At 39.4% G+C, this 20,977-nt stretch overlaps 1 protein-coding gene across 2 annotated transcripts in view; it reads right to left on the bottom strand.

Moving 5' to 3' along the window:
- Window positions 1-5,146: 5,146 nt before the first annotated feature.
- camkmt (calmodulin-lysine N-methyltransferase) overlaps window positions 5,147-20,977 on the bottom strand; it is a 323,839-nt gene continuing 308,008 nt past the window's right edge. The window contains exons 11-12 of one of the 2 annotated variants that reach the window (XM_057849062.1): window positions 14,614-14,709; window positions 5,147-6,084 (exon numbers count right to left, since the gene is read on the bottom strand). In XM_057849062.1, the coding sequence (XP_057705045.1) occupies window positions 14,623-14,709 (87 nt within the window). In that variant the 3' untranslated portion in view covers window positions 5,147-6,084; window positions 14,614-14,622. Of the gene's footprint in view, window positions 6,085-9,265; window positions 14,710-20,977 lie in introns of those variants that run through there. The other variant, XM_057849061.1, reaches the window with a different exon arrangement.

Genomic DNA, 20,977 nt, shown 5'->3' with positions numbered 1-20,977 from the left:
ATTCATTTGTTTTGCTATGTATAATTGCTATTAGTAATGGTCCTTGCAGTATTTATGAAGGATTTAGCGCAGGTTTTTGGGCTGTGGAACAAATTAATTGAATTATAATGTATTTTTAAGGGTAAATCCCGCTCGATATACGACCATTTCGACTTACAAATTAGGTCCTGGAACGAATTAAATTCGTATGGAGAGGTACCACTGTGCTCGTAATATTTAAATTTTTTCACAACTTAAAGGGATCCTCTATCTTAAAGACATGTATGCTCTAATAAACCACAATTGTTCTCTTGTTCTAAAATATGTTGTTAGAAATACATAAAATGTTAAATCAATGGCAATATTTTATAATATTTAGTACATATTTTGACCGATAATTGGCGCAGTGTTTTGCGGGCTCGGAGTGATGATGTAATTGGGACGTTTCCAATTGTGTACAACAATTGTGTAAAATGCCACCATGTGCTGCTTTTGGATGCAATTTCCAGTCAAATGGAAACAAGTGGAGTGATGTGAGTCTCCACAGATTTCCTATCCACAAGAAGAGGAGAAAGGTTTGGGAAAATGCCAACAGACTGACAAAACTTCCCAAAGACCCAAGGCTTTGTTCTCGCCATTTTTCTCCCACCGCGTTCGAGGCTTTTAGTCGACGACAACTTATGAAAGAGCTCACTCGAGCGGCTGGTTATAAGCGGAGACTAAAATCAAATGTTGTTCTAACTATTTTCCCTCACAAGAAGCCTCAAAGTGCTCAGATAGTGAGTGAAATGCACGCAATAAAGCGCCAAAGACAAGAAACCGCTGGCCGCTCTCTTAAGCAGGCAAGCCGCTCCTGTCGCTACAGCGGTAGGCAAACCTTCAGGCTTTACCGCTAGTCACTGAGGAAGCTAATAATTCACCCCTACTGTCAGTTCATCAGGCAGTAAGTGTGTCTGTTCAGCATTCACATAATTTGAGTGATGCTGCCACTCAAACTGATCCAGGCACGTCCGATGCAGCGGTACAGTGGCCAGCTGATGCACACCGAGCACTTAACATGGACCACCCTTACGCTAAACGTGAGTTGGATGTACAAGACATGGAGGACACTCGATTCCAGGATTTGCTGCTGTTAGATGATGAATTTAAAGAGGACAGTCATTGATTATCAAAACAAAAACAAAATCTTAAATGCATTTTCAACGGAAATGGGTTTGTAACAAATAGGCATTGAAATGAAAGTTTGCATTCTTAAAGTATTTTCAAAGTATGCAGTGTTACATACTGTGTGCGTGTTTGTTATTTTTATGTTGACGACAATATTGTAAAATGTCTCACATTTTTTTACTGCATCTTTGCATTTTTTACTGATGCAAAAGCATCAAAACAAATGACTACACATGCTGGCTGTAGATTATTCCAGGGTGATCATATTTTGATTTCCAAAAAGAGGCCACAACTAACAGACAAGAGCGTAGGCTTGGTCTCAACATTGGTAGGGACAAAATGGCATAACCTGCATGTACACTTTTTGCTGGGGATGGGACATTCATAATGATCAATGCAAAATAAATCTGTATTGACTTATACTAACTTTTATGTGTATTGGTTCAGCCTACACCGTTCAATTCAAAACTTTGTTTTCAAAAACTACCAAAGAAACATTTTGAAAACCAGAAAAGATCAGAAAAAATCCAGATTTTATGAGCAAATTTAAATTGCATTATCGGAACATAACTTAAGTTATACTAACATACACAATGAATACAAGCTTGTTAATAATCTCTTAACTATCCAGGAATGAAAAAAAATAAACGTTTTAAAATCATTCATCAGTGTCTAAATAAAGAAATTAAATATAACTGAAAAAACTTCTTTGTCAGGGAATTACAAAAATAAATTAAAATTGAGCAGTCCTTCAGGTAAAACTACTGCTTTTGTCCACAAGCACACCCAAACTCAAAAAAAAAAAAAAAAAAGAAAGTTCCCTTGTAAGCTGCTTGAAGACCACATACATTTAAAAAAAAAAAAAAAGTCAAAATGGGGAGTAGGGGGAAAACCTTGGTACACTACATTTCAGTTAACTCAACATTAACAGTAGAAAACATATACAGGTGGACACTTCTCTCTAAGCAGCTTCCTCCTCGAGTTTTGCAGGTTAGCAAGTTCACACATGTTATGCTAACTCTGATGCAGGTCGGACTTTCAGTAGCAAAATTTGTGGTGTGTTCCCCACTTCCACAACATTGGCGTCTTTTTACTTTTCTCAAAGTGGCTGCTGCTGGCTGGAAAAAAAAAACTTTTAATATCAGTAATATCTTTAATATATAATGGGTGTGTGGTGGTGGGGGTGGGATCATCAGACAATCAAATGTGCGTTTTGGAGGGGGGGGGGGGGGGGGGGGACCGGCACGTTCAACAAGTGAAAAGAGCTACAAGTCTGAACATAATGAAAATAATTCACTTAGTAATGGTTGGGTAGATTACAATATTTAAAACACATGGGAAGACAGTGTAAATGACCTATATAACTGAAGTCATTATATAACGCAAATAAGGTTGCTTAAAAGTTGGTAGGGACAATTTGAGAATCCTGAAAAGTGGGTAGTGTTTTGTCCCTACCCCTATGCAAACCTATGCCCTTGCTAACAGACATTAATAGTTTAGTTTTATATTCAAAGTAGGGCTGTCAAATGATTAAAAATTTTAATCGAGTTAATTACAGCTTAAAAATTAATTAATCGTAATTAATCGCAATTCAAACCATCTATAAAATATGACATATTTTTCTGTAAATTATTGTTGGAATGGAAATATAAGACAAGACGGATATATAAATTCAACATACGGTACATAAGTACTGTATTTTTTTATTATAACAATAAATCAACAAGATGGCATTAACATTACTAACATTCTCTTAAAGCGATCCATGGACAGAAAGACTTGTAGTTCTTAAAAGATTAATGTTAGTACAAGTTATAGAAATGTTATATTAAAACCCCTCTTAATGTTTTCGTTTTATTAAAATTTGTAAAATTTTCAATCAAAAAATAAACTAGTAGCTCGCCATTGTTGATATTACACCATGCTCACTCATGGTGTAACCCATAAAATTAGTTGGACCCAAGCGCCAGCAGAGGGCGCCAAACACCAAAAAACAAGTAACAAGCGAACATTACACTGCTGTCATTTTAATCTGTTTGAGCAGGACATGTGCGTTAATTGCGTCAAATATTTTATCGTGATTAATTTAAAAACGTAATTATCGCCCGTTAACGCGATAATTTTGACAACCCTAATTCAAAGTTTATATGGATTGATAGAACGCATGCAAACCCTGTGCGTGCATGATGCACACACATAAACCTTATGTGTGTGCGTCAGTCTGCCCAACTCGGCCATGTACGGAATACTGAAATATTGCTTATTTGGCGCACAGAATGAAAACCAAGCCTTATCAGGCTTATCCTTTTCTCATTTTATTTTATTTTTTTATGACTGTGGTCAAGCCCGCCTCCTGCGTAAAAGCCGAGTCCAAGCTAGGCGCTAACGCTAATGCGCAGCTACATTGCTGCCATCCGGCCTGCCGCTCTCGCTCTTTGCTGACGTAATTTTGACGACATTGAGAGAGTTTATGAAATAAAATTTCTTGGAGTCATTATTGATTAAAAAAAAAATCAATTGGAAGCCACATATCAAATATTTGCGAAATAAATTATCAAGGAGTATTTCAGTAATAAATAAAGCAAAATTGTTTTTAGATTTTGATTCTTATATTCTGTACTGTTCTTTAGTTCCTTATTTAACTTACTGTGTGGAAGTTTAGGGATATAAATACAAAAATAATTTCAATCTCTAACTATTCTTCAAAAAAGAGTAGTAAGTGTTATTCATAAGAAAGGATATGTAGACCTCATTAACTTTTTTTTTGATTCAATGATTTAAAAATTTGCTGATTTGGTGCATTACCAAACAGTACAAATTATGTTCAAGGCATAAAAATAATAAATTGCCTGGTAATATTCAACAATTGTTTAATTTAGATTAAGTGCATTATAATCTAAGAAGGACATTTCATTTCAAAAGGGTTAGGAACAGAACAACAATGAGAGGTTTCAGTATATCAGTTTGTGGAGTAAGGATGCGAAATGCTCTGAATGTCGAGTTAAAAGAATGACAAAGTATTTATCACTTTAAGAATTTTTAAACAGTCAAATTTCATTGTTACATGTGCGAATTTGTGCAATGATGGTTTTTGAAGTTTTTTATTTATCTTTTTGTTTTTATTTGCTTATTGATTTATTTTGTGATAATGATATGCATGTACAGCGTGTATAGTTTTTAATTTTATGGAGGTGCGTCTTATGTATAAAATTCATTATATTTTGAATGTGTAGGGGTGGGGACCTTATTAGCTATGTTTCTTCTCACTCCTTTTCAGATGTTTGTGTTATTATCTCAATTAATATTTTTTTGTGTGAATTATTCTGTCTTAACATCTGAAATAAAATCAATCAATCAATAATTGCCACATTGCTGAGCATGGTCCATAGCAGGCGAGTAGAAGCAGTGAATTTTGGCAAGTCTGAAGAAAAGTGCCCAGAACGAGGGGACATGGAAAGAGGATTTGATCAACAATGGTATTTAACCCCTCCAAGAAGGTAATAAAATGAAAAAATATAGTTATTTATCATGAACAGACCGCAAACAGATGTAAAAGATGAAGTTTTATTTCATTGAAATGAATAGAAAATTTTTCGATTACATGAAAATAATGTCGATTGTTTACAAAATATTGTCAAAAAGTGTAATTTTTTGATTTGCTAACTACTCCGTGCTCATTTGCTCAACCTCGATGTGCAATATGTCAAATTTAGAGTGATTCTAAACGATTATAAATGATTACTCAAATAAATCGAGTAGGTCGAGATTAAAAATTGATCGAGAAATTTTATCCGCTTCTAGGAATTGTTTTATTTTGCCAGCTCTGAGTTGAGATTTAAGTGATGTGTGTTATCAAGCGTGTTGACATTTTTAGGTAAGACATACATTATTTATTTATTTACTTATTTTAAATAAGTTTTTTGAGTGAAAGCAGTGAATGTGTTGTTGCTGTTTTTTCACATCTGAGATGCAATTGTTGGCTGTTTTCAACAATGTGCATCTAAAATAAAGACATTGATTGTCTAAAAATGGTTCAATATTGGGTGAAATGACTTGTTTTCTCATGTACATTTATAATTGCTCTCGACATAAAAAAAGTATGTTTTATCCGATTACTCGATTAATCGATGGAATTTTCAGTGGAATACTCGATACTAAAATGTTTGATAGCTGCAACTCTGGTCAAATTAAAGCTAAGATGTTAAATTTTTATGATGAGTTGTCAAAACCTGACTGAGATTAATAGTTTATTAGTAATTAAGCAATGTGTATGATTTTCCATATTTGACATTTGAAATTGTTCAAGTTTAGCTGGTTGTGACAATTTAAAAAATGTAAAAAAATTGGGATAAAAAGTTCATGACATAATCCTTTGATGATTTAGGAATAAAAAGATGTGCAACAAAGCATTTTTGAACTTTTTAAAAATTATTATTTTATTAATACTGTGAAAAATCAACCCCTAATTTCACACACACAAAAAAAAGAAACACCCGGAGTGCAAAATTCGGGCACAAAAACCTTATTGACTTGAAGCTTTTTTTGCCCACCTTAATGTTTTCTTTCCCTGTCCATCCTCTTTTTCTTTGGCACTTTGCTCACTCTCTGTCTCTCCTCTCTCTCCATCCCTCCGTCCTCCCTTCCTCCTCTATCTTGACACAGTGCACTGAGCCTAATCGCGGATAATTGGGTGGGAGTGGCGGTAGGCCGGCCCTGCCTTTGTGTGCAAAGGGCAAGTGGTCAAGTTAATGGGGCCCTTGTGTCGAGTCGGGGAGCACTCTGTCTCTCTTTCTTTCCAGCCGGCGTTCGATCACTCGCTCTGACACTCAATCACTTGCTTTCACTGTTTCATTTTTGAAAAGTCGGCTCTTTCGATCCAGCCTTGCGCACTTTCTTTCCTGGGTCTTCTCTCCTTCTTCATTTAGTTCTGTCCAGAGACTGAAAGGCAAGGGAGGACAATGCGGAGCTCTTTAAAATATCAAAAGACAGATCAGGAGGCCTCACTGTAGTCCCTCCCTCTCTGACAACTCTCCTCTCCCCCTACCTCCTCCTTCTTGCTGATAAACAGAAGAGTGAGGCTGCAGGATTAGCTGCACTCCCTCCCTACTTTATCCCTCTCTCTTTTATTCCCGAGGAGGGGAAGACGGTTGACTGGGCTTGATATGTGTGTGTGTGTGTTAGCTTGTCTGGCACCAGCTTAGCCTGCAGGAGGCCATTGTGTTTGAAACGCAGGCCGCAGCCAATCGGGGAGGGCCTGAGAAAACTTTATTACATCTGTAAGCATTTAACGCCTTAACTCTTGACAATATGAACACACATGCCTCCTTTGCCAAAAAAATGTCGCTTCGCAATGACAAAAGCTTGCTTTTTTGGTTCAAGTGGTGCGTTAAAGGGAACCTCAGACTTAAAGACTTGTAGGCTCTAATAAGTCACAATTGTTCACTTTTAGTAAAATATGTGATTAGAAACACATAAAATATTGCCATTGATTTAAAAATCTTGGATATTTATGACATGTTTTGACCTACGGAGGGCGCCATGTTTTATGCGCGTAATGGACGCTCGGGGTGATGACGTTGTTTGTCACTCACTAGACCGGGGGTCGGCAACCCGTGTTTTGGGAGCCGCATGCAGCTCTTTAGCGCTGCCCTAGTGGCTCCCTGGAGCATTTTCAAAAATGTTTGAAAATGGAAAAAAATGGTTGAGGGAAATATATTTTTTGTAGGGTTGTTCCGATCATGTTTCTTTGCTCCCAAGCCGATCGTTTTAGTTTGAGTATCTGCCGATCCCGATATTTCCCGATCCGATTGTTTTTTTGTTTTGCTCCTGATTCAATTCCAATCATTCCCGATAATTTTTCCCGATCATATACATTTTGGCAATGCATTAAGAAAAAAATGAATAAAACTCGGACGAATATATACATTAAACATAAAGTACATAATTACTGTATTTGTTTATTATGACAATAAATCCTCAAGATGGCATTTACATTATTAACATTCTTTCTGTGAGAGGGATCCACAGATAGAAAGACTTGTAATTCTTAAAGGATAAATGTGACTTTGTATATTGTGACTAAATATTGCCATCTAGTGTATTTGTTGAGCTTTCAGTAAATTATACTGTAGCCATTTAACTGTTCTGCCCAAATGCATGGAAGTGCAACCATGACTGTGCGTAGTGGCACCAATTGATATATCTTCTCTGCGTTGGAAAATAACATAGGATGTTAAGAAAAAGATCAACTACTACCTTTCTTCCCCACGTTGCTTCCTACGATATTTGTAATTGTTGAGAGAGGGATTTTAAGGCTTTAGCCAACTTGAAAAAGTGTTATGTCTTATCACAGCTGGTGTGAGTAGCGACTCAAAATGCTTTTCTTAAAAGTCTCTTTAAAGGGTACATTCCTAAGGTGTACATGGTGGCAACAATTGCCGCACACAAAGATCACTGTAACAGTTTCATCAGACATGAATGTATGAGGAAAATCAAACAACATGTTGTACATATTTTATCACAAGATTAATGTCTCCACAACAAAAGACATGCTTATTTTTGGTTTTAAACAGTATCTTTTCCATATACTCAGTAAGCTGGACATTTGAATCAGGAGCTCGGTAGATGCCCGATTCATTTGTGCCATGATATATCCGTACAAATTAAAGTCAGAGCCTTTGTTATCTTTAGTAGATAATCCTTAATGTGTTCAAAATTCTTGTAGAGACTCCTGCCGTTGATAAGTTTCAGTTTATCGTCCACATCCACGGAGTTGTTATACTGGTCCGCTGTGTAGTATTTACAGTTATCCAAAATTCTACTGTAGAAGTTGTGGTCCGGAAGTGTGGTTTCAGGTGTCATTAATTCTCGAGTGGGGTCAGCTCGTCGAGACTCCTAATAGCTTTAATCTTTATATCTTGCATTTTGATAAGGATCCTGCAATTTGAGACCCAGGTGTTGGCTATTTTCCCAGCTTTCTTGAGTTGACGTGCTTTTCTTGCAATTTCGGCATTTCGGCAAGTCAAGTTGTCATTCAAAAAAATCTTCGACCCTTTCAGGTGGCGGCGCTGGTTAAGCAGGGCAGTCTTGGTCTTGTGGTCTGCGAGCTTCATGAGCACCGTCGGCGGTCCTCTCCCCCCAGATGGGAGCAGAAAGCAGTGACGGATGTCCAGCGGTTCCATGTTTATTCCATACTCTTTCAGCTTAGCGATTGCCAGTTGCGCCACTGTATCACCTGGGTAAGGCGTCAGTTGTAATCCCGAAATGATGAGCTCATTTGCGCGTCGGCACTGGTCGAGATCGTCAGCCAAAATTTCCAGCCTTTTGATGCAAACATCTCTCCCCTCGACCACCTGCTTGAGTTTCTCGTTTTCAGCACGCATTAACTGGAGCTCTCTGACGATTTCTTGATTTCTCCTTTGATTTTCTTGATTCTGGCTTTGAATCAAGCCAGTCAAGGAGACCTCCAATTTCTGTATGGAGGATTTTATTTCATCCAAGTCTCCAGATTTCGAATTCTTTGGAGCCATACTGGGAGTCGAGCTTGCTGGCCCTGAGTTGGCCCTGAGCGCTTATCGGTTGAGATAAGTTGCTCGAGGGAGCTCGGAGGAGTGCGTCTGCACACAGCTTGAGCTGAATCAAGAAATTCTCACTGTGTTATTGTAAATTGGTTTTCAAAAATTGGGGGACGAGGGCGGTGCAATAATATCGCATATCACAATAACTTATGAGATAATTTATCGCCCACCAAAATTTGTTATTGCAACAGGCCTAGTCACAAGGGTGCGTTTAGGCTAAATTATTCTCCACTCTCCCTCCCCTCCCAGGGGGGAGGTATTTCCTCATCTAAATTTGTCAATAAGTGGACCTTTTGTCCACGTGATGCTACTCGAAAAGTTTGGTTAGCGCAATGAGAATACTGTTGTGACGGGATAAACAATTCACTTGCGGGAACGAATCCACTACAATTCTTTCAGTAAAAAGATTCGTTCGACAAGTTATTCACCCCCCTCACCCAACCTGATTAGTCATACACTATGTTAGACGCTCTCAAATCTCAACGCCCTCCCACTCATTTCCGAACTTCCTTAAGAACGAATCAGTGTAGAAGGTGATTAGTTTGGTCTCGTTCCTCTAAACCGTGACAGAATCAAAAAGAATAATGAACCTTTTCAACAAGTAATTTTCAAGTCTTGTTGCGAGGTAGGTCTCCTCTTGGTCTTATGTGAAACTGCCCTTACTGAGCGTTTAGGACAAATAGAAAAAGAAAGATTGACTATGGATATGATTGACTAAAAAAGTGGTGACTGATGTTTCCTCAATCTTGTGAGAAATTTGTGTCAACACTACATAGGTAGTTTTAGCAATTATATCATTACCACTGATAGCCACAATGTGATGTGGTAAGACCTTTGCAAAAGATCAACTGGAAATAAAGTAACAACAATAAAATAGATTTTAATATTCTTTCAAATTCAAGGCTTTATTTGGAGGTTGATAGGCTTTCGTTTTTTCCTCAGTCCACGTTTTCAGAGAGAAGAGCACTATAATTGAAACATTGTTTAATTATTGTATTATTTTTCCTGAGCCCACTTTAATTCATTTTACGATCCTTCATAACATACACTCTGTTGATCAGTTTGAAAGGCAAACATGAAATGTTGACATGTGATTACATCTCAATGTAAGATAAACAGTAGTTTAAAAGAAAAAATAAGTAAAGAAAACCGTAATCTTTCCACCAAATCGCCAATTTCAACACAATCCTTTTTTTTTTTTTCGTTTTGCTTTAACAGTACAGGCACACTGAATTCAAAGTGAATTATTGTATTTTATTTATTTTTTTGTATTTTTTATTTGTATTTTACATTTTTTTACGTAATCACACTGTATGAGTTCTATTATTTATTCTTTAGCTCAATCAAAATGGTGGCCTTTGACTTGCATGACAATAATGTACAGATTTTACCTCACATGTGCCACAAATGATGTTAAATGAAAAAAAAAAAAAAAATGGTTATCACAGTGGAAATCATCAAAGCAACGCTGTAGATGTGAGGAGATTTGAGGCCGTGATGTACACAGAGCAGCAATGAAAAAGAGTTCACAGCAAGCACTGGTCGACAGTCACATCATCACTGTAACAGAATAGCAGTATCTAACAGATACTTTTGATTTGAATAACATGTTAAGTTCACCTACACTGGATAGTAGCATTCACGTTTGATTAACATTGCCATTGGGGTGAGCATGCTTTTTTTGATGCAGATGGAGATACTTTCCAAAAGGTCTTCTTACAGCAAGATTTTCTCAGTAAGTAGGTGAATTTCCATTAGTTATTTGCAAAATAAAAGTGATATTTCAGAAATTTGGGCAAATGAGTGTTTTCATTGACGGGTGTTATTAGAAAAAGTAACTGCACCTCTCAGAACCGGACTGTTGCGCCAGCCACTCCCTACTGACTCTAATTCTCTGTATGTGCATAGACATATTAATAATGCATTTTACAGTATGACTGGAAATAGGTGTCGAGTCCACAAGATTTATTATTATTTTTATGTATCCTCATATTAACTGCATTTTAGGGAATTAAAAATGAACACGTTTACCATAATTTTCAGACTATAAGGCACACCTGACTATAAGCCGCTACCCACCAAATTTGACACGAAAATGACATTTTTTCACAGATAAGCCGCACCGGACTATAAGCTGACTTTTAATTATTCAATTGGTTTCAGAAATTGCTCATATGAAAGCTAAGACCCTCCCAAATGATGTTGAATGTACAAAAATATCTGTTTCACTGAAAAAAGATTTATCATTTAATGAAGACATAAAGGTCAAATTTTGGCAAGACAAAAGTTTTGTCGCCTACAGAATGTAGTGTGAAAATTGAACAAAAAATGCTCTTCAAATACAAAAATATTTTACATAACATAAGCGAATTAAATAGTGGTGCTGTGAGATCCAAATGTTTAATATTTGGCATGACTTCCATGGGCTTGAAGGACTGCATCCATGCGGTTCGGTACAATTTATTGATGTATTCATTAGGAACATCAAAGAAAGCAGTCTTGCATGCCTCCCAGAGTTCATCAACATTCTTGGGTTTCGTCTTCCATACTTCTTCTTTTATCCTGTTCATGTCTGCTGACTGGGCTGGCCAGTCCTGAAGGATCTTGATCTTCTTTGCCTTGAGGACCTTTGAGGTAGAGATTGAAGTATGTGATGGAGCACCATCCTGCTGCAGAATTTGTATACTGGATGTAACTCCAGACCATGATTTTGCCACCACGAAACTTCACTGTTTTGTGGCAAAAGGTGGATTTTTCAGATGAATCTTCCATTGAATTACACCACAGTCGTCACAAATATTGCAGGAGACCTACTGGAGCCCGCATGGCTCCGAGATTCACTCAGAAAACCGTGAAGATAAATCTTTTTTTCAGTGAAACAAATATATTTTCGTTAGGGCTGTCAAAATTATCGCGTTAACGGGCGGTAATTAATTTTTTAAATTAATCACGTTAAAATATTTGACGCAATTAACACACATGTCCCGCTCAGACAGATTTAAATGTCAGTAGAGTGAAATGCCCACTTGTTAATTGTGTTTTATGGAGTTTTGCCGCCCTCTGCTGGCGCTTGGAGGCGACTGATTTTATAGGCTTCAGCACCCATGAGCATTGTGTAATTATTAACATCAACAATGGCGGGCTACTAGTATATTTTTTGATTGAAAATTTTACAAATTTTATTAAAACGAAAACATTAAGAGGGGTTTTAATATAAAATTTCTATAACTTGTACTAACATTTATCTTTTAAGAACTACAAGTCTCTCTATCCATGGATCGCTTTAACAGAATGTTAATAATGTTAATGCCATCTTGTTGATTTATTGTTATAATAAACAAATACAGTCCTTATGTACCGTATGTTGAATGTATGTATCCATCTTGTGTCTTATCTTTCCATTCCAACAATTTATTTTACAGAATATATATATAATTTACAGAAAAATATGGCATATTTTATAGATGGTTTGAACTGCGATTAATTATGATTAATTAATATTTAAGCTGTAATTAACTCGATTAAAAATTGTAATCGTTTGACAGCCCTAATTTTCGTACATCATTTGGGAGGGTCTTAGCTTTCATATGAGCCATTTCTGAAACAAATTGAATAATTAAAAGTCAGGTTATTAGCAATTGTTTCTACAAAATGGATATGCGAAAAGACTTTTTTCAGGGACTGTATAGGGCGAGGATAGCGTGGTGCCATAGTTCCATATTGGAGTGCTGGTGAGGTCTTCTGTGAATTACATCATCATAGCGGCCGGCAGCGAGGCATGTACCTCGTTGCTAGGTTGCTGCAATAGCAGTAACTCAATAACTAAGTAGTCAATTCAAATCTTTATTTATTTATTTATTTATTTATTGTAATATGAGTTTTGATACAGCGAATAATGCATTAATTACAATTTAACAGACTAAAACGCTCAAGAATTGAACTTTTCATATGCCCTTGGAGCTCCCCATGTGCTGTCTTTCTGTGTTGAGTCATTCTCATTCTGTGTCCATGCCCTGGTTTTTCCTGTATCCCCGTAAATAGTTTTGCGACCCAGTCATTTGTTCACCTCTTGAGTTTGATTTGTATTTTGCTTTCTGGACTTTTGTTTGTAGTTTTGTTTTTGGTTACTTCAATTAAAACATTTTTGAGTTACTACCACCCTGCCTCGCCTTCGTTTTGCTGCATTTGGGTTCACTCCTTTGTTCCTCGCCTGCCTGCTCGCCTTGAACCCTGACAGCCTTGCGTGTCGCCGCCGGACACTTTCACAGTGGGATGCCGCCAGTGTGAAAAGGCCTTTGCAGTTTTACCATCTGCCTTTGTTTTTTTGTATACGTTTGTGGAAAAACAAAATATTCAATCAATCAGCTAGAGATGTCCCGATCCGATATTTGGATCGGATCGGACGCCGATATGGGCATAAAATGCGCATCGGTACCGGATCGGAACACGGGAAAATTTCCGATCCAGACTTCCGATCCAGTTTTTTTAAAGTCCGGTCCGGTTTACATAATCGATTCCAGTTTTTGCTTCGGTTTCCCTAAAATCCGGTCCGCATTTTACGGCACACCTTCAACACACTACATTTACATTACCGTCTCCCAATTTACCGAGAGACTTTATCGGTAAAAATGTCAGCTGTGTGGGATCATTTCACCTTAAAGGACGACAAAGACGAAGAGGCAGGGAGAAATATATGACACAATAAAGTCAAGCGTAGTGGTAAAGCTGTAAGAAGTTTTAATACAACCAACCTAATCAAGCATTTAGCGAAATACCACCACAAACAATATGAGGAGTATGTTAAGAAAACCGAAGACAAAAAGAAAGGTCCTACGCAATTAACACTGGCAGAAACTTTTGCTATGCGTGACAAACTGGCACTCGACAGTCCCAAAGCCCAGGGAATAACAGGAGTCATTGCCGAAGAATTCATTCTGGATGACGAGCCATTATCTCACGTGAGTAAAGACGTACCATCCAACACGCGATTCAGCCGTGGAAGATTCGAGAACGATTCACAAACATCATAATTTTCCGATTATTGTTATTACTAACTAATACATAGCGCGGTCTTCGGGACGCAATGAGAAACGGACCGCATTGCGTCCCGAAAGTAAACATAACTTGTCTAAGACCCGGGTAATGCCAATGCTCAACTCACGGCTTTAGCTCAACTCATGCCGCTGGATGTTATTCAAACTCACCTAATTCAGCTGGCTAGTTGTTATCAAGAGTGCTAAAACCTTTTTTAACATGAGTCTGACAACTAAGTAAGGAGGCTAAATAACTAAACTTTAACACATGCTCAGATAGGTCGGTATCGGTATCGGCCAGCATCGGTATCGGATCGGAAGTGCAAAACAATATCGGTATCGGATCGGAAGTGCAAAAACCTGGATCGGGACATCCCTAGTTTCAGCACATGAGGACATAAACTTTCATTTCTTAGGTTCAGGATAAAAAGATGACATAAGGCACACACAGCAAACTAAAGCAACTGTGGTCATGTTGTTGCAGCAGAACCTAGAACCTAATCTTATAAGTAGCCCCTTAGTAATGTGAGTTATCCATGAAGTTGCTTATGATGCATTGGAAGGTGAGGATGACCAGAAAGTTTAAAGGGCCACGAAGGTTGAGAGCTTATTGAAGTAGAACAAGTTCACATTAAAGCAGCTGATGTTGCTATATGACAGATGGCCTAATGCATTTATTCAGGGCTATAGATGCTAGTAATAAATCACATAGCATCTTTCATGTTCAGTCCAAAGGAAGGACTTGTGCTGATACCGATCCTCAATTGAATCACGAGTGGATCACAGTGTTGATAATATGCTAATGCTCGCACCATCACTATCACCATCACCACCACCGTGGAAAGGCCATTCCATACTTGGTTGCTTTATTGCGCTTGAGATCCTTTGGTCAACGTGAGGAGCAGCGGGTAGTGGATGTTCTCGTCGTACGCTTCTTTGCCTTCTTGCAGCATCTGCACCAAAAACAGCACAGAGGGGAACAATGTCAGTTTATTTGTCTTTGATTTTGGGTGAAATTTGATACAGTTCCAGAAAGATTTTGAAGATATTTACACAAGTACCGCCAGCAAATGGATGATTTTTAGTATTGTTGCTGACAATTTTCTATTCCACACTTCGGTCCGGTAGTTGGCAAGAAATTGCCAAACAATATCAATTCCAAAAAATAAAAGGAAGGAGACGAACGCTAAGGGAAACGGCAGCATGCCAATTTGTGTGAAAAGGTTTATTCTGTCTTGGTAATGAGCGGCTGTGCAAGTTTTTACTTGCTGGAGAGAAATTCAGCTTCAAATTCTACTAGTTGATACCCACAACATGCAGTGAGAGCAGAAAATACTGGCACTGCCCGCTCCAAAAATTCAAAGTCAGGGGCTACTGTGATCTCAGTAATTTAATCTGGAACCCTATATTAGGTTGCCTTCAGTCAAATTTAAGATGTTTTATATCCCCATTAATGCCATTCATGATTATCCATTCCTACATTTTTTAATACCATTAATCCCGTTGAGAGTTGCAGGGTGCTGGAGTCTAAACCTGCCAAAGTCTAAGACAGGCAGATGACACCCTGAAACAGTCACCGGACAGTCAGAGAGCAAATGAATGAATGAATGAATTTATTGTCATTATCATCATCATCATCATAATCATTGACAGTTTCAGAGTGTGAAATTTGCGCGAAGAAAAAGACGATGACAGACAAAGGAAAGACGGGAAAAGCAAATGCTTATCGATACCCGTCCCCCAACAGCCCGGGACGCACAGACAAGTATATTTGTGTTACAGTCCAGTTATTATCATTCAAAAGTCATTGATTGCCATGGAATTTCACATATTGTCAATTTTTAAGTGGGTTCATTGTATCAGTTGATGTCCAAGTTGGTGTAGGGAGGGATGGCCGGGGGTATCATGGAGGCCCACGTCTGCTGTATCCGCTTCAGAAGATTAGTCATCTTCCTCCCTTGCCCGGTTCCCGCGAGCGAGCCTTTCATGATCCCGGAGCTCCGTGATGATTTTTGTGACCATTTGAGCAGTGGCATCACTTAATGCTGCTTGTTCCTTCGTTATCTGGGACAATTTGTCGCCGTTGTTTCGCGCAACCTCCATTGCCTCGGTGAGTTGACTCTTCACATCAAGAATCGGTGTACCCAGAGGGCACCAAGAAGCAACAGGAAGGCGAGCACCATCAGAGAGCCGAAGATAAAGAGGTCCTCGACGTCCTCAATCTGGAGAGACGTTAAGCATATTGGCCTCCATTTTCCCCAGGCATCCTCGACATAACCAGACGTGAAGGTGTTGGCCGGACATGGCCGTTGGCTTTGTGTAGGTCTCATTGCGGAAAATAGTTTGTCCAGAGAACTGAGTGTCCAGTCCACAAGCTCCATCTTACAGCAGGTTTGACACAGCACTCACGTTGCAATGGCAGATCAGTAATCTAATTTTACTAGAGGGCATATCTTTAGAGCAATGTTATGTCTTATTCTCTGTCCCTGACATTTAATCATCCTTTGCATTCCATTTTGTTGTGGGAACAGTCTGTGCGGTTGTGTGTGTGTAGTGCACCTATGACTCATTTCGCTCGATGTATTGTTTTATTATGGATTCTTTGTACATCTTTTTGAAGTAACTAAATGATCTTATACTCGTAAGCGCCGCATCACATGTATTCCATAGGCGAGCCCCAGCTTTCGTAATCGAGAAAGATTTCAATGTTGTCCTAGTAGTCTGATAGGAAAACAATCTGTTTTCTCTCAGGTTGTAGGAGGATTCCCTTAGTTGGAATAATGCTTGTAGGTTAGGCGGGAGACTGTTTGCGTGGGCCTTGTACATCATTTGAGCAGTTTTGAAGTTAACCAAGTCATAAAATTTTAATAGCTTGGACTTGATGTAAAGTTCGTTTGTGTGCGCTCTGAACGGTGCTTTATGAATAATTCTAATGGCCCTTTTTTGAAGGATAAAGAGTGGACAAAGATGTGTTGTGTATGTGTGTCCCCAGTTCTCCAAGCAGTAGCTGAGGTGCGGCAAGACAAGCGCACTGTAAAGGGTTTGGAGAGTCCTCTTATCTAGCATATTTTGAGCTCTAAAGAGAATGGAGATGCTCCTTGCGAGCTTGTTGCGCAACTGCTCCACATGAAGCTTCCAAGTTAGACGGTGATCTAGGACAGTACCTAAGACTTTGTGCTGCTGTACTCTTTGTATCGCAACATTGTTTATTTGTATGTTTAAGTTCACGCTCAGGCCTTTTCTGCCAAATAAAGTCAAAGACAACCATTCAGACATACAATCACCAAGTTAAAGTGCTTATGACAGCAAAAAGCATGTTTATTTCATATTTCACGTGGTATTTTATGTTCCTGAATGAACTGGACTGCTTGGATGTGTGTTGAAGCAATCGATCTATATATCAAATTTTTTGAATCCCGCGCCATGAAAATGAATAACTTCCTGGTTTGAGGAGGAATGCATATGTGACGTCACCTGGGTCAGCATCTCACAATACAGCATTGCTTTATAGCATGCAGATGGACTGCGGATTCAGATGATTTTGCGGATTAATTCATTTATTTTTCGCATCACGCCAGCCAAATGTGCTGCAGGTTTTGTTGCTGCACCGGGGAGAGGAGTGTGAGCCTTTTTGGGTTTCAAAACCCCCCACCCCGAGACTGGCCAAAACAAGTCCGACAACTGTGGGACCAACGGACTTACGAGGAAGTGAGTAAACATCGTGTTTTGTATTATGTCAAATACTGGGATCATGGCACACATTTTAATATAGAAGTGGCTTGCATTTTGTGACTGACAACGCTCCTTGTCCACCGAGAATGACACTCGGCCGACAACCGGCGGCTTGTCGCACATGCCCTCGGTCCTCTTCGCATTCCCGCCGGGAGATTGTTATACTCGGCTTATGCTCGTATGGTTCCCCATATTGTCCAGACTTCCAGCCCCCTCTGCCCTCTTCGTGTGCCTGGCAACAGACCACTATCCTCGGGTTGGGTTCAGGCAGCTACGCGCTCCTCCAACATTAGCCAGTTTGTCAGGCGGTCATTCTCCAGCTGCTTCCCCGGCAAACGAGCTCTCCTTCCCGCAGCAGGGGAATGACGAGCTGTAACTTGTTCGCTGCCGGGAGGGGGGGCTGCCGACAACCCCGCCGCCGTGTGATATGATCCGGGTTTGTTTTGTCTTGTAAAAATATTGGAGTTGAGAGATTGAAACATTCATGACATTTTGCTCCTCTCTGTCATATTTTCCTCGTTCTGAATCTTCCCTCCTCAATGGGCTGAATTCTAAATCAGATGAAATCGTGACCCTGCCGACATCATCACCCAGCTGGGGACGCTAGAGCGCTATAATGACAGGCAGGCCTAAACGGCAGATTACAAGACTAATTTCTCGTCATCTGCGCTTTGCCAAATTGTTGTATATAGTCGAATCGTCTCAAAATAATGATTCTAATGCACATAATAATGTTATTAAAGAATTTTTTATGCTGTCGCAGGCACTTTAATGCACAATCACCCGCCCCTGCTGCCTGCACACAAGTCAGCCTGACTTTAGCCACGTACAAGATAAAGAGCAAGTCAGTCTGGTCTTCTGTTGTTTCAAATGAATTACCACTGCAGTCCAATATTGACCAACAAATCACAGCATGTGAGGCGGGACGGCAAATCTTTTTTTCTTTTTACACTCCTGAGAGTTTTGGAACGCTTTAGGCATTCTCGTCGATTTTTTCCTCTGAATATCTGACAAAGAGGCTGCTATAGTGGAATCAATGGCACTTTTTTCATTGTCCTGCTATTGCTTCATCCATCCATCCATGCATCCATCCATCATCTACTGCTTAATCCGGGGTCGGGTCGTGGGGGCAGCAGCTTTAGCAGGGAAGCCTAGATTTCTCTCTCCCCAGCCACCTAAACCAGCTCCTCCGGCGGTATCCCAAGGCGTTCCCAGGCCAGCCGAGAGATTTAGTCTCTCCAGCGTGTCCTGGGTCATCCCCAGCTATTGCTTGTACAACGTAAAGACTCATTAGATGCAGGAGACCAACTTTGCACATACGTATGGACTTGCTTGAAGACTGAGTCATAAGGCAGACCTAACTCTGCAAATTTTTCAAACAGACTTGTTGTTTTTACTAAAACAAATTCTGTATACAACAGTACACCATGTATTCATCAAATTTCCCCCAAGAAATGACAGTTTTCCTTCATCGCTGTTTTTTGTGACCTACAAATTGACTACAAAAGATAGCGTGAGTCACATTATGTTTACGGTACCTCACGTCCGTGTCTATGTGATTGGTTCGTTCAGATTCTGTCTTGGCTTGTCAGCCACGACTCTAGCTTGGATTTTGAAATCCAGCCCAAACCACAGAAGACCAATCGACTTGCCATGTATATTGTACATGGTGAAAGTCAGGTTGGCTTGCCAGGCTATCATTACACTATGTGGGACTCGTTATATATTTAATTTAAAAAAAAAAAAAAAAAAAAAAAAGATTACAAAATTCTAAATACATCAGGTTGATTCCTGAAACTGTAGTCCAGTATATTTTGGTATCTAGTTACCGTTAGAATGGGATTTTTATTATTTAATTAGTTTACCTGTTTACATTAAAGATTGAACTCACGCATAAATTTATATAGTACAGTGGGGCAAATACGTATTTCGTCAACCACTAATTGTGCAAGTTCTCCCACTTGAAAATATTAGAGAGGCCTGTAACTGTCAACATGGGTAAACCTCAACCATGAGAGACAAAATGTGAAAAAAAACCCAGAAAATCACAATGTTTAATTTTTAAAGAATTTATTCACAAATTATGGTGGAAAACAAGTATTTGGTCAATACCAATAGTTCATCTCAATACTTTGTTACGTACCCTTTGTTGGCAATAACGGAGGCCAAACGTTTTCTGTAACTCTTCGCAAGCTTTTCACACATTGTTGCTGGTATTTTGGCCCATTCTTCCATACAGATCTCCTGTAGAGCAGTGATGTTTTGGGGCTGTCGTTGGGCAACACGGACTTTCAACTCCCTCCACAGTTTTCTATGGGGTTGAGATCTGGAGACTGGCTAGGCCACTCCAGGACCTTGAAATGCTTCTTACGAAGCCACTCCTTTGTTGCCCTGGCTGTGTGTTTGGGATCATTGTCATGCTGAAAGACCCAGTCACGTCTCATCTTCAATGCCCTTGCTGACGGAAGGAGATTTTAACTCAAAATCTCTCGATACATGGCCCCATTCATTCTTTCCTTTACACAGATCAGTCGTCCTGGTCCCTTTGCAGAAAAACAGCCCCAAAGCATGATGTTTCCACCCCAAATGCTTCACAGTGGGTATGGTGCAATTCAGTATTCTTTTTCCTCCAAACACGAGAACCTGTGTTTCTACCAAAAAGTTCTATTTTGGTGTCATCTGACCATAACACATTCTCCCAGTCCTCTTCTGGATCATCCAAATGCTCTCTAGCGAACCGCAGACGGGCCTGGACGTGTACTTTCTTGTAAAGCCCATAGCACTGTGGCTAACCTCCCTGGATGTGGGCGGAAAAGAAAAATTTTCGAGAGATTTCAACGAAAGATTGTGCGGATGGTGGATAAAGAATCTCAACTAACATCCAAACAAGTTCAAGCTGTCCTGCAGTCCAATGGTACAACAGTGTCAACGCGTACTATCCATCGGCGTCTGAGTGAAAAGGGACTCTATGGTAGGATACCCAGGAAGACCGCACTTCTGACCTAGAGATATAAAAAAAGCCAGGCTGGAGTTTGTGAAAACTTACCAGAGAAAGCCAAAAACGTTTTGGAAGAATGTTCTCTGGTCAGATGAGACAAAAGTAGAGCTTTTTCGGAAAAGGCATCGAAATGGAGTTTACAGGGAAAAAAACGAGGCCTTCAAAGAAAAGAACACAGTCGCTACAGTGAAACATGGCGGAGGTTCCCTGATGTTTTGGAGTTGCTTTGCTACCTCTGGCACTGGACTGCTTGACCGTGTGCATGGCATAATGAAGTCTAAAGACTACCAACAAATTTTGCAGCATAATGTAGGGCCCAGTGTGAGAAAGCTGGGTCTCCCTCAGAGGTCACGGGTCTTCCAGGAGGATAATGACACATAACACACTTCAAAAAGCACTAGAAAATGGTTTGAGAGAAAGCACAAAGTGGCCAGCAATGAGTCAAGACCTGAATCCCATAGAACACCTGTGGCAGTTTGGAGAAAGGTCCT

Source organism: Corythoichthys intestinalis, chromosome 10, assembly GCF_030265065.1.
Source record: "Corythoichthys intestinalis isolate RoL2023-P3 chromosome 10, ASM3026506v1, whole genome shotgun sequence".
Classification (NCBI taxonomy): domain Eukaryota; kingdom Metazoa; phylum Chordata; class Actinopteri; order Syngnathiformes; family Syngnathidae; genus Corythoichthys; species Corythoichthys intestinalis.
The sequence above is the reverse complement of the archived record's forward strand: the minus strand, read 5'-3'. Positions and strand labels throughout refer to the sequence as shown.